Source organism: Xiphias gladius, chromosome 12, assembly GCF_016859285.1.
Source record: "Xiphias gladius isolate SHS-SW01 ecotype Sanya breed wild chromosome 12, ASM1685928v1, whole genome shotgun sequence".
Classification (NCBI taxonomy): Eukaryota; Metazoa; Chordata; class Actinopteri; order Istiophoriformes; family Xiphiidae; genus Xiphias; species Xiphias gladius.
The window spans coordinates 9402852-9429877 of NC_053411.1; the positions used below are offsets into that span (position 1 = coordinate 9402852).

At 40.9% G+C, this 27026-nt stretch overlaps 1 protein-coding gene across 9 annotated transcripts in view; it reads right to left on the reverse strand.

Annotated features, from left to right (window-relative positions):
* Positions 1–5512: 5512 nt before the first annotated feature.
* The window catches only part of LOC120797153 (multiple PDZ domain protein), a 45724-nt gene continuing 24210 nt past the window's right edge, over positions 5513–27026 (reverse strand). For 5 of the 9 annotated variants that reach the window (XM_040140495.1, XM_040140503.1, XM_040140496.1 and 2 more), the window contains 25 exons: positions 26425–26532; positions 25813–25893; positions 25495–25672; positions 25185–25295; positions 21672–21734; positions 21307–21378; positions 20305–20506; positions 19099–19295; positions 18795–18886; positions 17946–18024; positions 17475–17543; positions 16455–16550; positions 16298–16372; positions 15908–16100; positions 15514–15659; positions 14671–14754; positions 13357–13550; positions 10651–10798; positions 10466–10552; positions 10245–10341; positions 9959–10122; positions 9044–9148; positions 8529–8623; positions 8017–8140; positions 5513–7916 (listed from right to left, as the gene is read on the reverse strand). In XM_040140495.1, coding sequence (XP_039996429.1) covers positions 7770–7916; positions 8017–8140; positions 8529–8623; positions 9044–9148; positions 9959–10122; positions 10245–10341; positions 10466–10552; positions 10651–10798; positions 13357–13550; positions 14671–14754; positions 15514–15659; positions 15908–16100; positions 16298–16372; positions 16455–16550; positions 17475–17543; positions 17946–18024; positions 18795–18886; positions 19099–19295; positions 20305–20506; positions 21307–21378; positions 21672–21734; positions 25185–25295; positions 25495–25672; positions 25813–25893; positions 26425–26532 — 3007 coding nt within the window. In that variant the 3' untranslated portion in view covers positions 5513–7769. The remainder of the gene's footprint in view (positions 7917–8016; positions 8141–8528; positions 8624–9043; positions 9149–9958; positions 10123–10244; positions 10342–10465; positions 10553–10650; positions 10799–13356; positions 13551–14670; positions 14755–15513; positions 15660–15907; positions 16101–16297; positions 16373–16454; positions 16551–17474; positions 17544–17945; positions 18025–18794; positions 18887–19098; positions 19296–20304; positions 20507–21306; positions 21379–21671; positions 21735–25184; positions 25296–25494; positions 25673–25812; positions 25894–26424; positions 26533–27026) is intronic. The other 4 variants (XM_040140500.1, XM_040140499.1, XM_040140502.1 and 1 more) reach the window with 4 other exon arrangements.

A 27026-nucleotide genomic window follows, 5' to 3' on the forward strand; every position in this document is an offset into this window, starting at 1 on the left:
GATGGCAGCAGGGCAGATGAAAGCCAGGGAAACATGTTCCTGTTCCTTCTTTGCCTGATTTTACAATGACTAGGGGAGATGGTTACACCTGTTTAAAGCTTGGAATCCACTCAGGAAGTAAAAAGCCAGTCACCCAACAGAGCTATCTGGCACCTGTGATCTTGAGGAAAAGTTAAAATGTGCAGTGGCAGCAAATCTTTTAAGAGCACAAACCAGACATGAACCACGGGGAGATGTTCACCTAGACAAGGACATGTAAACATGAATTAAAGCACTGCTGAGACCTGTTCTCAGCCTGTTGTGGTCTCATTTGGAGGCAAGTGGAAGTCATCACTGCCTCACCCTGTGGGGCATCCTCATAAATCAACCAGGAGAGATGGATTTAAAGTGCGGCACCTTGAGGCCACAGAACGGCTTAATTTATTGCTGCTGTTGGACAAAAAGATGTTGAAAGTCACCTTTGGAATTTGGTCCGTTTTTTTTAACTTTTCTCTTGCACACTTTATACATTACATTTTGTATACAACCGACCAACCATAATAGAGCACATTTAGGGTTTCCTTCGACTGCTGGAACTTGACTGTTTGGCCCAGGCCCTATTTGCATGTTATGGGTCTGTCTGAGAATGTAACTTTGCAACAATTTCCTTAAATTCCCAACATTACCCTTCAGTAGTATTGTTTGGCATCTTCAAGCCATCACTGTACCCAATAGATAAGATGTTAATAATAGAATAGTAGAGTTGCACAAATATAGTTGCTAAGTAACTCCACAGAGTCTTTGTTACACTATAACAACAATTATAGGTTAAAGTGAGATAAAGGTTGCGTGATGCAAGTAAAGACTTGGTAACATGCCATATCAAAGACGGCAGAAAGCTCTCTGGGACTACAGGTTTGAATATGACAGAACTATTTTCTAATTGTTCAAGGGTTGACAGCTCCAAATGACTAATGCATCACCCCACCACCGCACGTTAAAATTCACAGTTGTAACCCGGTCTTAAATAGGGGTTAAAGCCCCAGTTGTAACTCTGGGATTGATAACAGAGACACTAAAAATGTCATCCTCAGAATGATTAAAGGAGCTGGGCGTGAATCAAAAGTTAGACATTGAAGTCAAAGCCTGAGCAAGTACCACTTTCAGAAAAAGGTTATTTATGATACGTCATTTAATTTGACACTCGTTTCAACGTAATTGCACAGGCAGGTTTTTGAATGAAGATGGAAACTGAGCTCAAACAGCAGTGAGAGCTGGAGGCATTAATGGGCTTTTATCACCGGCTCATTTTTCCATCTTGCCTTAAAAATCAATAGGATGCACTTATTTTCAAACCAGTAGTGCAGAGAGATGGCAGTCAATAATACCAGCCATCAAACAATGTGGAACAAGCACATTACAGTGTGTTGGCTGGACCTTTGGTATGTTACAGTACACATTAGTGGCATGGCTCTGGTGTTGGTTGGTCCACCACTTGGGTTCACATTGATACAGTATATTGCAACAGCTATTGGGTGGATTGCGCTAAAAGTTTGTACAGATATTCATGGACCCCAGAGAATGAATCCTACAGACTTTGGTGATCCCTTGACTTTGCTTCTATTGCCATCATGAGGTTGACACTTTTAGTATCTAGTGAAATGTGTTGACAACTGTTGGATAGTAGATTAAGTTGGATGGAAGCTTTCACTTATCCAGTTAAATATCAAAACATCTACTTGATGAATTGGTGCAAAAAAATTTTTTTACAGAAATTCATGGTCCACAGAGGATAACAATGACTTTGATGATCCCAACTTTTTCTCCAGCGCCAAATATGCGGTTCTTATTTCTGTTTTTGAGTGAAATGTCTCAACAATTATTGGATAGGCTGCCCTAAAATTTGGAACAGATATTCATGTCCCCATCAGGATAAATTTAATAACTTTGTTGATCCTCAGTCTCTCTCTCTCTAGCATCACCAGTGGGTCAAAATTTCAATACGTCCAATACTTAGGTTTATAACAAAGTACTTGGAAAACTAATGTCATTCCCCACCTCAGCTGAACGCTGTCTTTAAAGCTCATTTGCAAGTGTTAGCATGCTAACACATTAAACAAAGATCGTAAACATGGTAACCTTATACCTGGTAAACATTAGTATGCTAGTGTTGTCACTGTGAGCATGTTAACTGACTTTAGCATTGAGCTCGAAGCACCACTGTGTCTAAGCCTAAGTCTAATTTGTTATTTGTTATTTGCATTATGATAAGGTTGCAATACTTGGCATGCTTCTTTGATTTCTTGATGTCCTTTATTTGTCTTTAGTTTCTGTCCATGATTACTGGTTCAACAGCCCTGCAGCCATGTCCTTCCCCAAGGTCAGGCATGTGCACCTCTCAAAAGGCAAACAAAGGTGTTTCTTCTGCCCTCAGCACAGCAAACATTCGTGAGCAACTGTGTCACTGCATTACTTTACACACAGCTCATAAAGCAATGATTACACACTCTGCCTTATCAGGCCTGAGCTGTGGTGATGTAATTTGGAGCTGTAACTGAAATGCAAACATTCCAAGAGAAATATGCATGGTGTGTTGAAGACAAGCAGTGGCCTTGGTTTGAAGTAGCTTCCTGCTATCAGGCGGGCAGTCAGAAAGAGATAAACTTTAGGTTACTTGGATGGCTAATTAAAAACTGTCTTGTCTACTGTGTTGTTATAGCTTAGCTGAGTACACTGTTTGCATTGCTAACATGTAATAACTACATACAAGTTATTACACCAAACATTTAATGTCAGTGTTTGGTGTTCCCTCACTGAACATGTGCTCTGTTGTCGGTGTAAACATGCTCCTCAGCCCTCACGCTCCACTTTGTGCAAACACACTAAAGGTGAGGAGGAAATCCAATCTTGCACGTCGTCGCTGCGTTGGTTAACTCCCACGTGTATTTTAACAGTCAAGGAATGAGAGACTGTGCGGCTATCCTTGTAACGAGGAAAACCTCACCGTGAATCATGACAACATCCAGCTTCCTGTTTGCAAAGTATGACTCCGGCATAATTTCAGGTTGTGAAGAAGAAGGACAGTATGTGTTTGTTTGTATCTTGAGTGTTTACTCCGATAATTATAATAGTTACCATCTAAATAAAGGAGGATAGTTATAATTATCTTTTTGTTTGTTCAGGAAACAACACTCCAAAGTGAGATATGTAAAAAGAGATTAAAGCCATGCAATGTGATATAAATGTGTCTGGGTAATGAGTTTCTTCCTCACATTCCAATCTTTATTAGTCATTTAATTATGCAAATTTGCGATACATCAGTTCAAGATAGAAATGTCAGTTGAGTAAATGTTCCTGGCATGATTTGTTTGTCTCCAGTTCTTGGATTCTGTTGTCACCAGCAATCTCCACCCAATTCATCTACAGTTACCCCATTGTGTTGAGAGGAAGGACTGTTAAAGAGCAACTCATGTATGCTGACGCAGACAGTGAAGAGGATTGTACACACCTGTGATGTGCTAATCTTTCTGGAAGCTAGGTAAAGATTTGAGGCAACAGAGTCACTGTGCAGGAAGGTCAAATGATTGCCTCGGAAACCTTTTTTGAGTAGCTCTTTTCTTCAAAGCTGGTGGAGGGAAAGTACTGCATTGTTCCTGTAGAACAGTGCGTTGATCGAGCAGCAATTTTACACCACTTCCACAGTGGAAATTTAATTATCTTTGCTAGTTGGTGTATGCAGGAGTGTGTCACTGTGAGGGCGGGCTCCGAAAGATGACCTTTTAAGACCCTCTGTTCTCCGGGATAAAAAGACACTCACCATGTAAACGAGATGTCTGATCCACACAAAACGGAGCAGACTCTTTTCCATGACGTTAAAGAGTCCACGAGGCAGATTGGGTACTCAGGAGATGTATGATGTTGCTTAACCATGCATGTCTCCTCCAGGCAATTTGTGTTCTTTCTCATGGTTTGATATGTCAGGAAAGGTTTGCGAATGGCTAAATGATTTTAACATTTGTTAGAAAAACAAGTAAATAATGGCTGTAAATAATGGCAAAAACTTTCCTCATTCTATCAAGTGAGAACATGCCTCTGTAAAACATGTAGCATCAGCTTCCGGTTTTTTCACAAGACCAGAATCTATAGCGATGCTAGCGGCAAAATGAGCCTGTACTTTTAGGCACAGTTAAATGCAAATGCTGGCACGCTAACACGCTGATGTTGTGTAGGTAAAATGTTCACCATGTTCATCATCACTAGTTGTTGAGATATTTCAACCTGCACCAAACTGGTGACCAGGTAGACTGACTGACATTACATAATTATAGCTGACTTATTTTCAGGCATGGTGGGACAGGATCAAAAACTACAATCACTTAAGAGTTTTTTGTCAGGTCTTTTCTTGTCAGTATAAGACTCAATCGCTCTTCAGTCAGAGACACTTATGTCAAGGAATTGACATTATTAGAAAATGGTTAAATCATGGTTAAAAAGGCTCAGCTCTTTGAGGGAGTTCTTAAAGAATCTGAGTAGTGACAAGGATTCTGCTGAGAGAGATAAACCCCCTAGTAAACATACATGAGAATTAATCTTCAAATCAACCATACAAAATACCACATAAGGAGGATGGGGTGGTAGAGGAATGGAGAAACAAATATGAATGACCCAGTAATTATGAAGACTATTAGAAACATCAGATACCAAACAGCCAATACAAGCGCAACTTTTGCACTTTGATTCATTTGTGTTGCTGTTACTATTTCCGCCACCTTCTCCTTATTTGCTCTCTGATATTAAAATACCAAAGAGCAAACCCTTACTAGCAGTCAAATCGGCATGATGGTGTCTCATCAGGCGTGTTTGCTGAGCCATCATGGCCCCATCATCAACTAAAGGTTTCTGCTTCTCTTTATAGCCAGTGTGGAGCTGGCATGAGTCATGATGTTACTGGCTCTGAAATGTTTGAACAGGCGGCAACAAGCTTATTTCACAGGCCGCATCTACAGTGCAGGGTCAAACACATTAGTTATGCAGCTGACATTTTGTATGCGACAAGACGTAAAAAGTGTCTTTGTTATAACTTGTTTGTGAGGTCCACAAAGAGGCCTTGTTCATGGGAAAATCCAATGAAAAGCTACATAGAGGCCTGTTTGACATATTGATATTTCAGTCCTTTCAAGTGATTTAGCTTTGGTGCCATTGTCACAGAAAAGTTACACCATTTGCCCACATTCAAGTCAAGCATGACAACGCAGTGGCACCATCTGATCTCACATCTAAGGCTTGTGCAGACAAGCCTTGCGTAAACCAAGCAGCTTCTCCTGAACCTGGAGGGAGGCTGGGTAACCTCTAAACCCACTGGGACCATTAAAACAACAGGTGCTCGGGGAAAGCTCAGCTGTCGAGTGCAGGCTGTAGCTGGCTTGTGGTTGAGCTAGCAGCAGCTGCAGGTAACAGCGTTGCGTCTCGACCTCAGGGTGAAGGAGTCACCCAACACTTGAGCATGTGCACTTCTACTATAAAGTGACCACAGTATTCACCTCTAACAGCTCACTCAGTCTGAACAAACTCCAGACCTCATTAGACAGAGGACTTCAAAGGTCTTGCTTGACTAGTGTGATTAATTGGTAGCCCCCATGTTTGCTATAAACCGACTTAAGGAATGGACTTCATGCGTAGGACTTTGCACTAACAGGCTGTGAAGCAGCTGTGCTTGTGAGACAGATGGGATGCCATATTTGATCTATCTATGCAGGCTTTATTAAGTCTCGGGTGACATCAGAGGGTCTATTCAAGTAAGACAATACATGCTGTTCCACACGGCCGTAGTATCCCATGTCAATACATCTTTATTCATGTACATTTCATTTCAACTTGTTTCAGCCCCTGGCTTAGATCCATTCCCCATTCATTTAGATCTGACCTTCAGCGACAGTAAATTGCTTTTATCTCCCAGATAAAAAATTATCTAAGTGATGTATGGCAGATGTGATGTATATTATACAATAACCCACATATTCAGTAAGGAGCGGTTATATTGACTAAGAGATGGTGCACTTGGAAAGTTGCCCTGCATTTCTCAATGCTCAATGGCTATTATTCATTCATATGGTTGACGTTATATGGTTATATTTAAGTTTATGGCCATTTGGCTGAGGGTTCGATTGGCTAGGTTTCTTGGTGGATTTAATGATGGTGTGTGTTTTATGTCACATTGACTCACTATGCAAAATGCAAAAGTGGGACACATTGATTGAATCCAAAGGTCACTTTTATTTAATTCAGTGTGAATAAATTCAATACTGTCACTTTGACAGTACTAGAGCCACATTTAAGGTGATAAGACAGAGAACAGACAACTTTCTCTGACACTAGAGCATGCAACAAATGCATAAAGACTTCAGAAACTACACAGTGGATGCCTTTGTTTTGGGTAAACAATAAGGTCGAAATGAGCTCAGGTCCATTATGTCATCCTTTGACAAGAAGAACCACTTGCCCATTCCAACCTAAATAGTAGTTAATTTACTTTTCTGTGCACTTTCATTAAGTGAACATGAATTAATACTTAAAAAAATCCACGTATTGTGAAATAATACCTTATATATCAGCTTTAGCAGCACTATATCTCAGTGAGTAGTTCACACACGCTTTAGAGTTCCTCATCTAGTCAAGTTTGCACTAAAACACACTTCAAGGATTTCACATCTTTCCCTTCAGGAATGTGTTAACACACTGTGTATTTACACTACCAGACATCTAGCCTTCAGCACCTGAAAAATGCTCTATTAGCCACTTTTGTTAAAACAACAGTGACTTCATGATAAGTTGCGTCACACCAGTTACAGCAGCGTCAGCTTTTCAGGAAATTCATAGTATGATGAGTTGCCAACAGCAGTGCAATGTAAAAGACAAATAATGCTGTTATTGGCTAATATAGTCATTAGCTAAATCCTGCTATCTGCTAATTGCCTAAAGTGTATTTTCATGGTTTCATGCTCTAGACTGCAAAAAAACCTTGAAAAATAGACCTCTCCTTTGCAGAAATATTCTGATATTGATTAAGGGTTTTCTCAATTGTAAAATACTCCTTGGAATTAATGACCTTACAGTCCATGTATCTCAACACAGTAAAGGACAAAATACTAGCCACAGTGTCCAGTGAATATGTCGATCCAGAGCCATGGACTGATTCTCATACTATTTACAAAATCTTTGAGATTCATGTAACAACTAATTAAAAATTGAACTATATGGTAAACAATTGATGAATTCATAAATCTACTTTGAATATTACAATGTGGGTGATTGTTTTAGTGATAAACGTCCTTATCCTGACATATACTGCATGCCAGTCTACCTGTAATAGGCTTAAATGGATCACAGTGTTACATTGAGCAATATGCTACTTCATGATAATCAGTGTATGGTCTTTCATATTTCAGTTTGCATATTTTCACAGATGAACTTCTGGTGATTTCAACACAATCACCTAGTTGTGAAATACTGCTGGTGTGAGCTCTACTAGCGCTAGACATGACACTAAACCTGCAATCTGTGCTGCTACTTTAAAGTTTCAGTCTTTGTTGGTGTGACTTAACTTTTGGTGTAATTAGAAGTGTAGGAAAAGTAATGAAGATGGTGTGTGTGTGTGTGTGTGTGTGTGTGTGTGTGTGTGTGTGTGTGTGTGTGTGTGTGTGTGTGTGTGTGTGTGTGTGTGTGTGTGTGTGTGTGTGTGTGTGAGTGAGTGAGTGTTTTCATGTGTGTGTCCATGAAAGCACAGCGAGCGTCTATGAAAGCACAGTGAGCGTGACAGTTCCTTTGGTCCTTTTCAGGATGCCAACAGCTTCTTCATGAGTGACGCCCTCCAGAGTTTGCCCGTTAACAGCCATTATCTGGTCTCCTCGTTTCAGACGCCCGTCCTCCGCCGCTGCTCCCTAAACACCCACACACACACACATTGATGTGGGATTTCGATTAGTGACAGACAGTCTGTCAGCTCTGCAAAGAGAAATTGTTGCAACTTGCTCCACTTACCTTTCCAAAAACTGTTTTAACATAGATAGGCAAGTCTCCATGGGGGCTGCCATACCCTCCAACTATACTGAAACCTAGTCCATCTGGTCCCCTTTCAAGAGTGATGGTCTTATACTGAGGTGGGCTGATGGAAAGGCGGAGACACTATCCAGCATTATTAACACCGTCAAAAGATCCTCCCCTTGACATAGAAAAAAACTGCAACACCTTCTCCTCTAATATCTGATTATTGCAGTGTTGAATTGACACTTAAGGTGCATGAAGAATTTAAAATGGTGTCCCATTAAAAAGCTGGCATGTTACAATAATCATTTTCATAATATCCACCAAAATGGTACATTAGAAATTATGGTAACAATGAATAGTGAATAAACATTCCAGCCACTCTGTTACTGAACCAAGAGCTACTTACATATAAGGGATACAGTCCGTTAGACAAACTAACATAATAGGAGTTAGATGGATGTTACGACACGTCAAAATGTTCTGTTTGTGTAATAACCAGTTCATACCCCAGGTCGTCCTGGAAAATGCAGCTGGGTGTGAGACCTCCAGCTGCCTGATCCTGAGAGGGACCTGTCACGGTTGTGTCACCACCTGCTATCACCTACAGGTGCATGACACAAACACATAAAAACGCGCACACTGTTATGGTATGGTAGACTTGATTTACTGACAAGATAAAGACTGATAGGATGGTGGTGGTGCTGGATGAGGGAGACAAGTTTTATGGCACTTCAAAGTCTGCTGCCGGTAGCCTCGGTCTGTTCTTTTCAGCTGAAAACTTTGTACGTAGATAAAATAAAGTATACGGAACAAGGTCAGCTGCAGATTATCAAACTGTGTCTGTTGGTTTTATCTAATAAGAACAGACAGGGTGAGAGAAAGTTTGTGTGAGTGTGTGTGTGTGTGTGTGTGTGTGTGTGTGTGTGTGTGTGTGTGTGTGTGTGTGTGTGTGTGTGTGTGTGTGTGTGTGTGTGTGTGTGTGTGTGTGTGTGTGTGTGTGTGTGTGTGCATTCAGGAAGACCTGCAGCTGTACTGTGCCCGTGGCGTTCTTGAGCAGGGTGACTGCCTGTGAGTGGCTCATGCCTTCAGCAGAGGTTCCACAGATACTGACAATTCGGTCCCCAATCTGGAGGAAGTGAAAGGTTAGAACAATTTAAAATGGGTCACATGAGGAAAAACACCCTGGTATATTCTGCAGTGGAGCCGGATTTTAGCCTTATTAAGGGAAAGCTGCGAAATTGTAGCTTCAGCTTGGTGCTTAGGTTTTTCTTTGCTCAGCTCTATTTAGCTCCATATTTGTACCACATCAGAGTTTGGCTAAGAATTGTTAGCAATAACAATTCAATTTTTTTCTATGGCTTAAGTGTTGCTTCTTAAAAGTTTGACAAACTGCACAATAACAGAATATGAGACAGTGGCTAATACTATTTGAAATTTGAAATCACCACGCCATACAAATGCAAAACTGTGCTTGTATTCAGCTGAGTAATTTCATTTTGTAGCGTTCTCATCTCTCGCTCTGGCTGAAAAGATAAAGCAGCATGAATATACCATTCAAGATTCCCCCTATTCATTTCAACGAGCCTTTCTGTAGGCTTAATGAACTGAATGCAGGAGTGGGAGATTTATGATCCATGTTCGCGGCGGCTATTGTCCTGCTCCAGTCTGCGTCACACAGAGCTACAATTGTTAGTTTCTTTGTCATTAAACTGAAAACGCCACTGCTACAGGCTCTAGGCTCTTGACCTTTGGGAAGATCTGAGATTCACCAACTGACTAGAGTGAGTGGGATTGACTTTGCTGTAAGTAATTGACATTCACAGTAAATCCCACACAAGAATTACTGGTATGTGAATTTTTTAGTTTGGCATTCTGCTAGAAGCCAAATTCAAAAAAAAAAAAAAAGAGGTTAGAGAGGGAGGAGTAAGTCTATTACCTTGAGTTTCTGGGTCTGAGCAGCCAGGCCGACAGGATTCATCATGGCGATAAAGATGGGTATATCACCCAGAGGGCTGCCCACCCCGCCTGCTATACTGATACCCAGAGAATCATTGGGACCTTTAGTGAACTCCACTGTTCTGGTGTCCTGATGCTCTGGAGCTGAGATAAAGCAAAATATAATATAATGGATTGTTGCACAGTTTCCATTTTTTTACATGGCTGACTTACTCATGGATTAATATCCGCTCGCTACTTTAGGGTTTCAAACTTAGAATACTTACATTCCTGACTCTGACTTAGTTTGTCAGGGTCACCAGGAAAGTTTCCGGAGTCTGAACAAGACTGAGAGGCCACCTTGGAACTGCCAGTTTCACTCATCTGAAAAAAAAAGCCATTCAGAGCTGGTATTTTCTTTTTCCATAGTTTTCCAGGACTAGATAAGAGTGATTTCCATTCTACATTAAACTTATCCTCGATAGATGTTAAATGAGTGGTAAATTACCTGACTACTCTGAGACAGCCTTCTTTCGGAGTGGAAGGGGCCAGCTTTAAACCTCCCAACTTCCATTTTTATAGGCCCCACGCAGCACTACAACCAAAAAAACAAAAACAACAAAATACCAAATACTTTTGAATTTAGCTGTCCAACACGGTTTAAAGCAGACGTCTCATTCACAGTAGATCTACCTTGAGTAGTGCTGCCACGGCCTCCTGAGTGGCTGACCTGACGTCCTCGCCGTTGACCGACAGGATCTGGTCACCCTGCGTCAGTCGACCGTCGGTGTCCACCAAACCTCCTTTCACAATATCTGACACAAACACTCCCGTGTCGTTCCTGGTGGGAGAGGTGGGAAGGAAAAGACATGGCAGTGAGATAACACATCTATTACTGTATGCGCCTCTGTCCTGACAAGGATCGTACTGAATGTTTCTCTACTAGATGACCTTCGTTGTATCATTATCCAAAATTCTGTTTTTGAACTTGAAATTGATAATACACTATTGATCCAGCAATTTCACAATTTTCCAATGGACCGCCGCACAAGTATGGCTTATACTTTTTTTTGGGAAACCACAGACAAACAGCTTGTAAAATGGAATATTTAATAGCAAAGAGTGTGTTTACTCCCCAACTGTGACCTCAATAAATGTCTTTTCCATCTTGGATCCTGTAAATGCTTACAGTGAACATTTTGCTGTCAGACACAAGTGAAAAGATAGCGTATATTATTTAGAAAATACATTATCGTCCCTGTAACTTAGTTATTTTTTAGTTATTTTATTTCCTCAAATATGTGTCTTGGTGCCAATTTTGAGAATCACTGTTCTATTAAGGATATATTGAGCCTTTATGAGAAGTATGTTTCGGGGGATTGCTTGCTTTATTGACGGTTGTCTGCACCTACCAAGGTTAGCTGTAACGATTGCCACTTGCTTGTCCCGCCAAAGAACCAGATATGCTTTTAAAGCTTTGACCAAATTTTGTGTTTTAAGGCTCTACTATCTGAGAAGGTGGCAGCTTCATAATGTCCTTTCACATACCAGTTTTGAGTCATCACAGAAAGTATAGTATGTCCATGTTTGACCATACTCAAAGAGTCAAAGGTCAACACAGTCAAAATCTTTGCTTGCTCCGAGCACAGACCTCTGGGATATTAACTTAACTACAGAGAAGATGAGGAATCTTCCGCGTCTTTCCTTTTCCAAATGCACATTTCTACTGTGGATTTTGCATTTCTGAGGTGCCAGTCTCCACGTGGATAAAGACGATCACAAGCAGAAGCTGTGTATCAAAGCAACTCGATCTCACTCAATCCCCAGTGCCAGAGATACTTGGCTGTCACAACTCCTCACCACTAACTGCTAGCTTGCACTTTCCATCTTAGCAGGGGATTTTAGGTTGTCTGTTATGTTCCTGTTTTTCCATCCTATTGAGCATTTTAGTTGTTTTTTTCCGCTTGTGTAGCTAAACCGCTTTGACAGAGGCAAACGATTACAACTAAATTAAAAGCTGATCTGCCTACGGCTGTCCAGACTGTTCAACCTTCAACCCCAACTTGGGCCTTTTGCCCTGCAATTTAGTGCGGTTGCCCTATGAGGACCCAAAAATGTTAGTTACAAGCCTTTGCAGACTTCAAATCCAGAGACTGCAGATAGAAAGGTACAAAAACGCACAAGACACACACAAATACACATAATCAGCAGTTCATGTGCATGTACGGCCTGCATAAGCCATTCCAGAGCCTTATCCCGAAGGTGAGATCAATTCCCACACTCCACACACCGGGCAGCAGCAGACTGTCGGCCTGTGGACCAGCAGGCCTTTTCCCACATGTGCCTTAACCCATAAATATTCTACCAGAATAAAAGCCTGAGCTGATTTTTTTCAGTGTAAGAAAGTTTGCCAGGTGACATCCTGGTAAGACTTGTGTTAATGTTCCTCCACAGCTCTAGTGGGAACATAAGGAGCAACATTCCTATACACAGTGAACACGTGGTTACAACCCTTGTCTGTGGCAGTACACTGGGACCAGGATCGGCACTGGTGCCACTGAAAATGACTGAAACACAAACTAGTTCTGGTGAGGTGTCGATTTGCTTCTCATTTCTATAATGTTTAACATATCAGCAATCCAGCCAGGCAGATAAATCAACTACAAAACAGGATTCAAAAGCCATCGTTTAAGCTTGATGTGTTCCAGTTAACGTTCCAGTTAAGAATTCAGGACTTTCTCCCTCTGTGCTGTTCCTATTTTTGTGGCTTTCATAGACATGTCATGTGGGAAAGAAGCAATTTTTCTGAAACTACACGTAAACACCAAATACAGTACCTTTCCCTGGTAACTAAACTCAGTTCCGCTGAGGGTTCCATAAGGAGAAAGGTCTAAAAATGGTAAAAACAAATTCACGGTAGCACCTCATGACTACATGTGATTTTGTATGTATTAGTCTATTCACTTTGTCTACTCCTTATCTCTATATCTCTCTTATCTACTCTATAATCAAATAAAAGGGTTTTTAATAATAGGTTACCTCTGGTCCCGTGATCTGCATTAAAAAAAGAACAGTGTAATTATTAATTATGTTTACACTTGCACTACTAGGTAGTTTATTGTTTGTTACGTTACGGGTTAAACAAAAATTACCAGCATTCTATAACAGCAATCTATTAAGTTTATTTAAGAATGTATTTCTAGTCAAACTGGCTAATTTATAGTATTTTAAAGGGTTAACAAGAATCCAAATATGCATAAAAATGCAAAGCTGGCTGCAAGCTCTTCAATGAAAACACACCCCTTTTCAACTATTTTCAGCATTGTATTAAATGTTCTGTTGTGCATCAATAAGTGCGTACTACTCTTTAAGCAGTAGTGATAATAATAAATCTCTCACCTCCTCCCTACTATGCTGAGGCCCAGGCCCTGGCCAGGCTTCTTATGCAGCTCCACAGTGAATGAATCCCACAGGTCTTCCTCCTTGTACTGGGCCTCATCCCTGTAGACTGTCAGCCGAACCCTCTGCGGGGTCTGCCGCAGCACATTGATGGCTTCATCGTGACTGGCAGCACGCAGGTCGATACCATTCACCTGTGACGAGAGAAAGAGTTACATATTTACGTGCTCCGGCAGCTACTGATTTATGGTTCATTTTAAATTCATAAATACAAAATTGCTTGAGCACATTTCCTTTTTGGGGCATTCAGCAAAGTAGCAAATCCTGATTATTCTATTCCCGATTTAAAGTGAAAGCAGCAGAGGACTATCAAAAGAAAAAAAAAAAAGCCTAATTTAATGCTAAAACTGAATTTTCCTATAACCACCGAGGTCACGTTACTTCTGCAGAAACCCAAACTGCTGAGATATCTGGACACTAGATCATAATATTTAAACCACAGGGTGATGTTAGAGCACTTGAATTTAACTAAAGGGAAGCAAACTTCCCACAAAACTGTGAGAAGCTCAACTCATCAGTTTAAGGACTAATGTCCCCCCCACCACCACCACCACATTAAACGGGGGAAATACCTCATTAGCTTTCGCCATGGACATGCAAAGGACTTTTCCCATAGTGGCTAATGGCATCGCTGTGGACTGGGAAACTCTTTTCACTTTTCCTCTATGACCCTATTTTCCAAACACAACAGCTTCACTGGGGGGGGGGTAGTAGAGAGTAATTAAGTCGTAAGGTTGCGTGTATGTGTGCGTGCATGCATGTGTGCCTGTCAGCTCAGGTCTTCTGATTTAGCTACAATAGCTAAAACTCCTGAGCTCCACCCCTGCCCTCCCTCTGTGACAAAGCGTGAGGTCAAATGGAGGGCAAATCCAAGTTGAGCTGGGATACTTAACTGGTCAACCCTCATAATACATACAGGCTTCACACTAGAGGTTGTTTTCCCCTGACTTTTTACTCATAATCACTTCACTCTTAAGTATATTGTCTCACTAACAGCAAAAAATTGTTTGGTTTCAAGTGTTAGTGTTAGATTTTTCTGTCGCTAAATATTGATGTAACTTAAATTTGAGATATCCAGTGTATCAACTCATTTATTACACGGTTTTGTAGTATCAAACTATTTCATCCTCGACTCAACTTTGAAACCCGACCTTTCATGTTGAAACTCCTCAGGCAGCCACGTCTTAGTTATTGAAACGTTTTAAGCCTCTTTTTATCTAGCTCATATGTGATGCTTATTATACTGCACCACACCTCGAGGATTTGGTCCCCTGCCCATAGCCTGCCGTCTTTGGAGGCTGCCCCTTCTTCATAAACTTCATGGATAATGATGGCCCCCTGGAGAGAAAGAGAAAAAAGAGCAAATAAATGCGAGAGATGAGAAAAAGGTGAACAGTAACTGTTTACTTACAGGAACTGAAAGGGATACTGGTGAAATAATTGTGCAAGTAACAGGTTGGGAGAAAGAATGACTTTATAAGTGATGTGTGCATGTGAATTTATTTTCCATTTTACAGCAGACAGACAATATTTTGGAGTCTCAGTGAGTATGTTTCTGACTTCCAGTGTGTTTTTTCTCTGCGTTCCAGTGTGTGTGTCATTTGAGGTTCAGAGGTTACATTCCAGGGCTGGATATCGTCTGCTGCGGCCCGGGCCAGACAAAGAGCCGCTCCCCCAAGCCTGACTGAGCAGACAGAATAGATGGGCTGAGGAAAGGATGGCAGGAGCGGGAGGAGGCGGAGAAGGAGGGCTGTGACAGCATCATTTCCTACATTCCTGAGCCGCCACGGCTATTTCAAACCTGGGTTATACCACCACCAAAGATTGTAAGTGGGTGGCATCGTGGGTGGGAACTGACAAAGTGCAGTAATGTAACCTATAAATACCTGTTTATTTACAGTGTATTTTTACAAAAGATTGTAAAAACTTTAAATACCTGATTTATGAACACCGTTTGTGTTGTTAAGGTTGCACTTGACCCCAAGGATGTCTCTGGTGATTATCTACTAGTAACAGTATTCCCCTTACATCACAGTAGGCTTTAGTGGAATGGCAGAGCCTTAGGCAGATTAGTTTTCATATTTTTTTGTTTCCTACCAGCAGGGTGTCACAGCCTCCCACGATGCTGAGGCCCAGGCCTGTGCGACCCTTGGAGATGTCGATGGTGGTCTCACAGCCGGGGATGATGGGACAGGTCGCTGGGTCACAGGCTAGGGTGGAAGGGGTGGAGGAGCGACTCAGACCTAAAGTAGAGGCAGCAAAAGAAGTATAGAGATATAATGTAAATAAAATAATAAAAATAAAATAAAAAGTATATATACAGACACACACACCATCTATTCATCTTGTAAGCAGGAAATGGGGTTACTTGTCTGATATACTAAGCCTATTGATACAGCTTTTATCTTCCTGGATAAGAAATCAATATTACATCAGTCTTTGTTAATTAAAGGCAAGTATTGCAAATCGTGTAACTGTAAAGGAGACTCACTACTGGCTGCTTCTGCCTCTGCTGGACTCAGCATAACCGTGGCGGCGCTAGGCATGCTAGGTAGGCTGGCGAGGAGTCCATCTGAGAAACCTCCGTCCTGGCCGGCTGACTGGGGAGAGAAGGAGGAGGAGTTCTCATTTGTAGAAAAGGTTGGCTTCACTGGATCTTTGGCTTTTCTCAATAGAGAACTGACCTAAAACACAGTACAATTATTAACCAGACTCAATCTCCATACTGTGGCTGGTGTTGCTTTCTAAATTATCATACCACCAATAATAGAGGTTGCATTTGATCTTTATTACGTTAAAAAAACATACTGTAATGAAATCCAAATTTTGGAAGATAGTAAGAGATAATGATTATAGTTCATCTTCAGTAAAAAAAGCGCACCTTTTCCACAGTGTACCCAAACACTGATTCACCATTCACAGCTAAGAGTTTGTCCCCTGGTTTCATGCAGCCCTCCTACATGGAGCAGATCAAATGTTTGATTAGCAAACCCAAATTCCCTTTTTTTAATCTACAGTATGTAACTCTTAGTACATACTTTGCCTGTATGTTCTGTCACTTCAGACATGCTCTGAATTTCAACTCCACTCTCAGTATTTCCCTCGACAAAGGTGACGCCAAGGCCTCCGTCCTCCTATTGGAGAAAAACAGCATTAGTGCAAAACATGCGCTGAACAACAGCTGCACCAGCTACTGAAAACAAGCATCGCTGATGACTATCATCTCCAGGAAGATAATTAGCCCCGGCCTCACTTTGCATCCTTCCCACTCCTGTTCTTTTGTTCATGGAGAGGATTTTCTGGGATTGTGTGTCACATTAATGAGCAGCCCAGATGCTGAAAGGGGGTCCCATCCAGATGCTATAGCTTTTCAAGCAAAGTTCCGCTTTTTCTCCTTATCTTTTTCTGTTACAGTTTATTTCTGTACATTTCTGTTCACCTGAATCACAAATAGCACGTTTTCCCAGTTGCCTCACATGGTATCTGGGCATGCAGATATTTTCAGTTTTATTTGGTAAGATTTGGAGTTAACCCCTGGGGAAACCTCTCCTGCCACCCCAATGTGTTGGAGCTGAATTGTACAGGTGGTGCTCAAAGTCTCGAAGAATGACAGTTGAAAAACTTCAAATAATCCACAGACTGAACAGTTTTCTGGAAAGAAATGCTGCTGCCGCATTATTCAAATGTGATGTTTTTCTATTACTTTCTGTCTACTTTCTTTCCACACAGAAAGCACACACCACAAGGGGTAAAGTCTGTTCCTTTTATTGAATTTTTTGGGGTGTTCTCCCATTCACTGATCGTTTTGTTTATTCACCCTTTTATTTGACCATGTTCTGGTTCTTTTCTCTGTCTCGGCAGCCTGTCAGACTTGACTGCTCCCGTGTGCTCCTCCTCTGTCTCAATGCCATACCCCGTTGACTTTTTTGTGAACATCTCCCTCATTATTGCATTTTTCCCAAGACCTTTTCTCTATTATTGTCTTAATTTTGGTATTTTAAAGGGAAAGGGGTGTTTTATGTGTGTGAGGTGTATGCTGGAGGTCAAGTGTATCTCACCTTCAGCTTTATGATATGATGGACATATTTTGAAGCATCAGCATCACCATTAGCAGCAGCTGTTTCTAGCTGTAAGGGAACATATGGTAGTTGGCACAGTATGAAGTAAGTAACTTAAGTTTTTGTGCCTGTCTGTTGGTTGGTGGAGTACTGTACTGTGAGTATCTACAGTACCCTTTGTGGTTTTTGGGTTTCTTGGGAGTTACAGGCATGGGAGGTTGAGATCTCCAGGGCCAAACAAAACTGACTTTTGGGAGCAAACATAGATGAAAAAAATTCAGGAGCATGACAAAGGATAAAAACGGAATTTTACAAGGGTAGAGTTTAAATACTAAATACTTTTTTTTGTTTGAGTTTCATAGTCTGGTTGCAGCTGGAACTTTGTAATTACCCCTTGAGTTTGTCTGTTTCGAGCACTTGTGCATGTGTGCAATATGTCTGATATGCGTTTGGCCATAAGCAGAGTCGTACCTCAGCGTGGGGCTCCACTGTGTCTCCCTCGTGTTCTCTCACAGGTCCCACGGCCATCTGGTTCAGTGCCTCCGTGTTCCTGTTTCAAAGAGTCGTAACTCACGTAAATTGTCACTCCTCTGCTTCGTGACAGCGGAGCCATGATTTACGTGTGCTGACCACAGTGTGTCTTTCAGGGGGTCAGGAAAGGGATGTGAGTTAAGTGGGAGGTTAAGTAGTGTGATCTGGTAAAGACAGTTCGGAAGAGGGTCATGGGTCAAACGTGTCTGAGTCTGAACTGATATGTCAGCTGAATGTCCCAATTCCATTTTACTTACTAACTGAATGGAGTATGAACTATATATTATTCTTTATAGTATTCTGTTTTTGCAGTCGGTATACAAGAAATCATCATACTTAACTCTTCTGTACCTACACAAAACGATAAAGTAACTTCTAGTGAAAACTTAAAATGCCACTACAAATTGCGATTGTCAAAGAGAGAGCTAAACGCTTTTCCAAGAATTTCACACTTGTTTTCTGAGGTGGTCACCATTTAAAATCTTCTAAAAGCTCCTCCTCTTTGTATGATATTTTAAAATGACAAAATTACTGGAAAAGCTTTGGTGCATTAATGATTTTAAGCTAATAAATACTTTCCTTTTTTTCAAATATTGACTGTATTACATCACTTTCAAGTACATAATTCTGTCGAATTACAATAGCTCCCTCTATTGGATTATAAATACCATTACAATAGACTTGAACTTTTCAGGTTATTATTATAAGCATTTTTTGACATTAAATGTAGCAGCTGTTGCCATGGAAATGTGTCCATAGAAGCTTTAATAGGAAGTAGTGTGTTTATACCTGACAAAGATGATTTTTACTTTGGATGGAGAGCTCTTGATTATGGAGGATGCATTCTGGTGACTGTGGCCATAAAGGACCTGCCCATTGATCTAACAGAATAAAAATTAAAAAAACAAAACAAACATATACCATTATTGTTCAGTTAGACACATTTCATCACCAAGAATAAACATGTAATACAAAATATTGATACCAAAAGGAAAACACCAGAAAAGCATTAATAAAATTTTCAATTCTAAATTAGATAACTTTACACAAAATGACTAATTAATTCAGATATCCAATCAATACATTGGCTCACCTCCAGCAGCTCATCCCCCACAACCATGCGTCCGTCCCTGCCGGCCGCCCCATTGGGGTCAATTCCCACCACGAACACACTCATGCGAGAGCGGTCCCTGTTCCCAGCCAGGCTGAGTCCCAGGCCTGTCTTGCCTTTCTCCAGCTCAATCATGTGTAGGACACCTGGGAGGCTGCCATAGCGCTGGATTATGTTCTCTGAAAGAGGCAGATGAAGTCGTGGCTGACAGATGTAAGCTGACGATGCCGCTAAATAGTGCCAGGTTTGTCTTGATCCTGGGTTTCCATATCAGTGCATGCCGTGTTGCTTAAAAAGGGGCAGGTATTTGGGTTTTGTAACATGCATAGGCACACAAATTAAATGGTAAAGGTTTCAAATGTTAGACTGCTGAATTTGTTTTGGTCTCAGTCTGACCTTTTATTTTTGTCTCAGTCTTGTTTCTATTGTTCTCACTTAGGTCACTTCTCTTTCTCTCTCCACCTCTCCTGTCTCTGGTGTGTTAGATAGCTGTACAGACCAATGGGCTCCTGTTGTTCTGGGCTCCCTGCCACTGTTTGGACCATCACTCCTGTACTAATCTCCACAGCTCACCTCCCCATGCCCAACCTCATCAATCTTATCCCCACGGGATGGGCTCTGTCTCACCCTAACACACACACACACACATTCTGTGTATTCACCATGGTCCGAGGTGTTTGGAGGCTGGAACTCTGTTCTTTATGCTGGTTGCCTGAGTTGAATGTGACCTGTTCTCCTTGAAGCGGAGAGTTCATCCTACAGTTGACATTACAGCATCTGCAGGAAGCTAATAGTTTAGTTGGGGCATTGAGACCTCCAGGTTTTGTGGCATCCGTGCACGTTTATTGCAGACCGGTTGGATTTATGAGCAGGCAAGACAAATATGTAATTTTGGAGACCTCTAGTGGAAGTTATGTGATAATGCATGTGCCAGCAAGTGCCTAAATATACAGTCTGTCTACATACATTGATTCTATTTAGGCGATACTTCCAGGAGTAATATGCTCAAAGACTGCTCACAGGTCACATTCACATTTGTGTATAGTAAACATTGTACATATTTGAAACAATGCCTGTTTAACTTATGATAGGCCAGTGTGAAATTAAATAAACCAAAGACAAATATGTAACTGTCATGCCTAACCAAATATATAACTGCAGCCTTAGAAACAGAGAACGTGAACTCACTCCAGTTGTATCCAAACTCATCCTCCACCTCCTCCTCCTCCTCCTCCTCCTCCTCCTCCTGTTCCTTCTCCTTCTTTGCCTCAGCCGGTCTGCCAGGAATCTCTGTCAGCGTGTCTGTATCAGTCTCTCCCACTTGGGGCACCACTGGCAGGGGGAGGACAGTGCTGGTGGGAGATGCCTTTGCTGCTTCACGCTTCGTCGGCTGTCACGCAGCAGATGGAGTTGGAGAGTAGTTTATTAGTGAAAAGTACAAAGAAAGAGAGGATTACCTAGGCAATTAAGTTTGAATCAACTTGATGTGAGGTTTAAAGGAATAGGAAGGCATATGAGAGCTGTTGCTGAATCAACAGAGGCCATATGTTTGGTTTGCATTAACAGCTTCATCACTTTTAGCAGAATATGTTAGTTTTGGGTTGAGAGATGATTTAAAGTTACGTAATGTATTTCCATATAGACGCCAGAGGCTAAAATCAGAATTGGGCTAATCAGCCTATTTCAGCTACATCCTTAAATTATCATAAATTTACACCTACTGTCCCACACCATACTCAGTTTAATTACTTAATTCGAACTGATGTAATTACATATTATTAAATTTGCACATATAATCAAAATATTCACCCATCAGACATTCATATGTAGACTACACTTACCTGAAAACCGAGAGCAAAATAATATAATGTTGTTTAAAATACAAAGCATGTTTATAATTGAATTGTGAAACCAAGCAAAAAAACTACTTTGACTTTGTCCAACATTAAAGTGAGTATTGATTCTGTAATTGTTTTTTTTTTAAGTGACAAAAAGCAAAAGACAAAAGATGTTCAGATTTCACAAAAATGCACAAAGGAATTCAGACAGACAGAGGAGGTGTTAGGACATGTACAAGTGTATGCATGTACAGCATGTTAGATTATCCAATACATGACCTCTACATCATCACATCTCTACAAGCATACACAGAAAGGAAAAGGGGAAAGCACAACACAGAGACCCACAAACCTTAAACGGGGTAGGAGTGAAAGGGTTAGTTGGGGAGAGGCGGAGGAAAAGTCTACTGTGACTGTCACCCTCCTACAGAGAAGAGACAAAGGGCAACAACTTTAGATGACAAGAAACACACATGTAGACATGACAGGCATATGCCAGAGTTGCGTTTGAAAACATATCTTGAGTTCATGGTGAAAAGCTGAGCACACGATTCCCAAATGTGCCACTGTTTTTACTGATTTTGATTTGAAACATTCTCGTATTTCAAGCCTGGTTCTTATTGCAGTGAGTAACACTTTCTGAAACCTTACTGCGAAACAAACAAAAATACAAACACTGATACAAGCTGTCAGTACGGGGTCATTGGAAACACCGACCTTGTCCTTGTTGTCCCTAGTTGCAGCTGCAGCTCTCTCCTCACCGGAGTCCGTAATCGATGACTGTTGTGTATAAGACGACATGAAGGTAAATCACTGTACTCTACATCAGATGGTCACGATAAGGAATTTGTAGTTGATCTGTGTCACGTATGGAGAGCAAAGTCATAATATTCCCTTCAATGTCACCAGATAGTGAAAGATACTGTATCATTCTGCTGTGTACTGCAAAACAGTAATCCCACAAATATTGATAAGCTCATACAAAGTCACAAGTCTTCTGAATGACTACAACCAGTCTTGTGCAGCATATGCTGTATCTTGAAAAGCCATCTGTTTATAAATGTTACTACTGAAGAAGAATTCAAATTTCTTAAATAAAGAAAAACATTCCCTTGTTTCCTTTAGCAAACTTGAAGTTTGGCAATGCCATACTAAGAACTGAAGCACGCACACACACACACACACACACACACACACACACACACACACACACACACACACACACACACACACACACACACACACACACTCAATCATGCCAAAACATTGATGTGTTGAGTGAAAAAGCTTGCCCGGCACTACATGTCTTTCCAAGCTTGACCATTATGTCCCAAAGACTGAGTTCAAAAAGGCTTTGCTGGAAATTCTGGCATTTTGAAAAAAGATACTGCAGTTTATGATTCTTAATATAATAGCAGCAATTGTGTTGACTGCCCACTGTCTCATCAAGTTGTCTTTTTTACATTAGCAGTGAGACACTTAGGACGATGTTTCAGGGACATAATTAGGAAAAATTGTGACTTCAAAGCTGAGGACAAGGAAAATAAAATGCACTTAGAATAACGCCTCTGCTTTGATTTTACTTTTTATGTGGCGCAATACAGGGATGCAGGAAAGCACAGAAGGAGAGCTATATATAAAGGCAACATATGCAGATGGGGAAAAAGCATAGGTTCAAAAAATACATATACATGCAAGCACACTTATATACAGAAACAGAAATAGGCCATAAAGTTTAGGATAATAATTTTCCTTTCAGACAGCAGAGGTCTTCCATAAAAGGCAACAAATGTTTGGTATTTGAAACAATTTAGACCCATTTCAATGGCACTAAGTGATGTGGTAAACCTACATGCACACTGAAACCAAATTATTTGTAATATTTACTGCAAGGCTACGCACACACGTTTTCATTCTCTGTAGAGAAGCTCATTATTAACACAATTTGCACAAGTCAAAGCAGTACAGGCAAAGTGAAAGACACACACACACAAACAAACAGGCAGACACAGACATGAGGTAGCTTTCTAACCTGAGGGAGGCCAGGTGCTAAGTAGGTTTGATTAGTGCAGCAAAGGCTCGACCCGCGCTGGCTATTTAGCTGCAGAAAAGGCAGGGGTGGCTTCGAAAAGCAACACACAGGATCAACAAGCTGATAACATGGCTAATATTTACTATGATGGCTGAGACTTGGTGACAAAATTGAATCGGAGGCCAATCAGGAGAAAAAACGTGAGTGCACGGAGGACAGAAGCACCTCAGATTTCTTTTAAATTAGGGAACCATTAAAGTAAGCAGCTTCCTTGAGGACAGCAGTTTCATCTACATAAAACAAAAATAAGAGTAAGTAGGTAAAGCCTCTTTCTCTGAAACAGTTTAACAACATGTTTCGAAGATTCCTCGGGGCTACCTCGAGATTGTTCACTGCTTACAAGAGAAGGATTTAAAGGGAAACAGCAGGGATATGCTCTTAAGCTCTCTAGGTGGCCCTCAGTTGCTGCATTTGAATCCAACATTACTGACCTGCCTAAAGGACTCAGAAATATCATCCAATCAAAACAATATTTTTTCAAACTATTCACTTCATTGTTATGAATTTCAGAGGACCCGCGACTCAATGTCAATGACTTTATAGTAAAAAGGAGGATGTTGTCCTCAATTTTTTTTTCCACTTGGTTTAGCCACCGAGGCACAAATGATTTCAATACTTGCTGCTCTATTATTTAGTCGATGATGGGTTCCTTTACAAGAGATAGCCATCAAATTGTTGTGGTTAAATTGAAGTACGAATCTAGTCTTGATTTGAATTGAATGTCAGCATTAACACACCTTTAGCATAGAGGTTTTCTAAAATACTCAATATTGCCAGTGACAAAATTGATTTTACCACCTGCTGACCCTTTTGATTAAAAAAAAAATCATTGTGGGTCATGCCATCGTTACCATTACAATATTCTGTGGTTAAAAATAGAATAGGATGTCTGAATATTAAAATAGCCTTCAGTTCTTTTTCTCCCAGAAAGAATCTCCTATTCTAGTTTGTCAGTACTGTGTATATATCAAAGATGCAGTTAAAAAGAAAGGTTCAGCTAACAGTGTGACAGAGAGAAAGAAAGAGGAGGCAGGTGCGAAAATGCTAGAAAGATTAAGTGCAATGGATAGCTGATGCAATAGAAATGAGAGCGACAGAAAGAGAAAGACAGATTACCTGACATGCGCGAGGTGGCATGCATGTGAAATCAGTGGTGTGCTTCTCTACAGCAGGCGATGTTGCTGGGCTATTTATTGACTCAGGCTGAGAAAGCAGTGTGGAGGAACAGAGATGGAGGTTTGAAGCAACTCATGATGTAGTAACTGTAGTTATAAAGATTTAGTATTAACACTTGGCCTGCTGCGGGGACATAAATTAACCTTTTTAAAGGAACAGCTTGACGTTTTAGAAAAAAAAAATATTTACTTTCTTGCCAAGAGTTAGCTTGCTGTTTGTTCCTGTTTCCAGTTCTGTGCAAAGTTAAGCTAACTGTCTGCTGGCTGATTTAGTGGACAGATATGGAAGTGGTACAAATCTTCTCATCTAACTCTCAGCAAACTGAAGTAGGCTCAACTGGCCAAAGTATATTTAAACATGCATCAACAGTTTTATTTGGCTGTGTACTGTACTGTGGGGTTTTTTGGTTTAAAACAGCTGCTTGTTATAATGAAACTTCTTGCGCCTCTCTGTGTCCTTCTTCCGCACGTGCTATAACATTATGAGTTGCTGCAAGGCTTCGTGAGTAACCAGAATGTTAAGGAAAGCATGTGGGAATATCTCAGAGATAACAATGCATGAAAAGTGATAGACTCGGAAGAGATCTGACACTGGAGCCAAGCCAGTAGAAGCCCCAGCAGGAAACTACTTAGTCATGCTGTAAAAGCCTGAGGGTTCTTTCAAACAACAGAAGATGTTGTTGATACGGTGATTTTCAATGAGTGCTGTACTTAAAGGTTAAAACTTTCTAATATATTTAACATGCCACACAGGTTTGTTGTTGACTTTCAACATGCAAAAGAAAACCAGATACTACAGGGGTTGTAAATTGTACATTTTAGTTTTTGAAAGTGCCGTAAATGGCCTATTCAGACACACTTAACTTTAACTTGAGGCGAAAAAAAGGTAGAGTGAGGAAATTGTGACCTTCAGATTATGAGGTAGTTGCTAGCAATTGGTTCGGCATTATTATACAGACTTACCCTGGGCCTGTGAGTAATACTCTGGACCAAGAAGGAGACAGGGTTGCCTGCCTTGCGTATGGCCTCCACTGCCTCCTCGTGACTAGCATCCCTTAGATCTACTCCGTCCACCTGACAAAAGGATATCAGAGAAAAGGAGTTGGCACCTGAATCCTCCGCATCAAACGCATTTTTGACACTTTATAGGATTTTTTTCATTCCTCTCAAACCAAATCTTCTAATTGATTAAATATCTCCCCAAAATAGCCCCATAAAACAACTTCAGGTTTACTAGTACTGCGCGCAGGGTCTGTGACTTGAATTCCTTTACCTCTACAATCCTGTCTCCAGTCTTCAGGGTCCCATTCTGGCCAGCAGGACTGTCCGCCAGGATGTGCTTGATAAAAATCCCCCTCATCACCTCTCCATTACTCAGGCGGCTGCCCATCCCCCGGCCTCCAACGATGCTGATGCCCAGGGACTTGCCTGGCTCTCTGAACAGCTCCACTCTGAGGAAAGTAACAGTAACAACATGCTAGATTTTAACTTCAGTGTTGTGACTTTGGCACTGATTTGATTCTGTAAACTGCGCCATGGACATGTTCACACAAGTGGATCAGGAGCTTGGATACAAGGTGTAAGTACTCACTTTCTAGGTTGGTTCCAGTTGCTGTATGAGGCACTTTCCTCTCCCTCTCCATCTTCACGCTCAGGGAGGGTAGGAATATCTCTAAGTAGATATGATACAATTATTTGAAAAAATGTATTACTGTGATTGTCAGGTTAAAGCTGTAGGAAAAAACAAACAAGTTACATGTTATGTTAGATCACATGACTTAAAGGTAACTTGTGGAGGTTTTGAACACTAGTACTGCTATTGAGCAATGTTTCTATGAGTGGGCCCCATTTTTGTCTATGTCACGCCATTCCACTGATTGATAGAAAGTGGTGGTAACACACAAAGAAGTGTCATAATGCCCCAACAAAGGCAAGAAAGAAGAACACTGCTAGCTAGCGAATATGCATGTTAACATTGCACGATTAAAAAAACGGCTATGCAGTGGTTTTTGAGAAAGGAAATACATTTGACATGTTTGTTAGGCCTCACAGATACAGACACAGTATGTTTTGGTGAGAAAACACTAATGTAAACATAGCTTTTGTTTGTCTACAAGATATTTCATAAGAGCAGCTTTAAATTTACCTGGTAATCAGATTAATTACATGTCAAAAGTTACTGTGTTAGAGTGTGGGAACATACTTTGGAGCTGGAACTAGGACTGGAGCTGCTTCGGAGAGAACATCGTCTTTAGTCTGCTCTAGGCTGGCCTTGTACTCCTCTAGATACTCTGCTGGGACATATGTAATGCTGAACAAACACACACGCGCACACATAAGCACAGACACACACATGCAGTCATATGAGTCAATGTATTTCTTAAACCAGACAATTTGGCTTCCTGCATTTTTAAAAACTCCATTATCCACCTTAGTGGCAATTATGCCCCTGCCTGCCTATTTACCGAACTCGCATGGTAATTTACCAAAAATAGAGATTCAGCATTTGTATACAAACTGGTATCAAACCATTAAAGCCACTTATTTTTCATTGAACAAAAGAGCATCTTATAAATCTGCTCATTTATATTCAGAAGCTTGTTTTTCTCAACTCTATCAGATTTAATTCTCTTACTATGCACAAGACTGCAGTGACACTGAACTCAGCCTGTTTCTCGGCAAATCCTTTCTTCCTATCAACAGCCCAAGGTGAGATGTCAATGAATTATATATAGGCTCTTGACATCTGACTGTTCAAAACAGATGTTTACCTTCATAAATGTCAGAGCAAATCGAGTCTTCTAT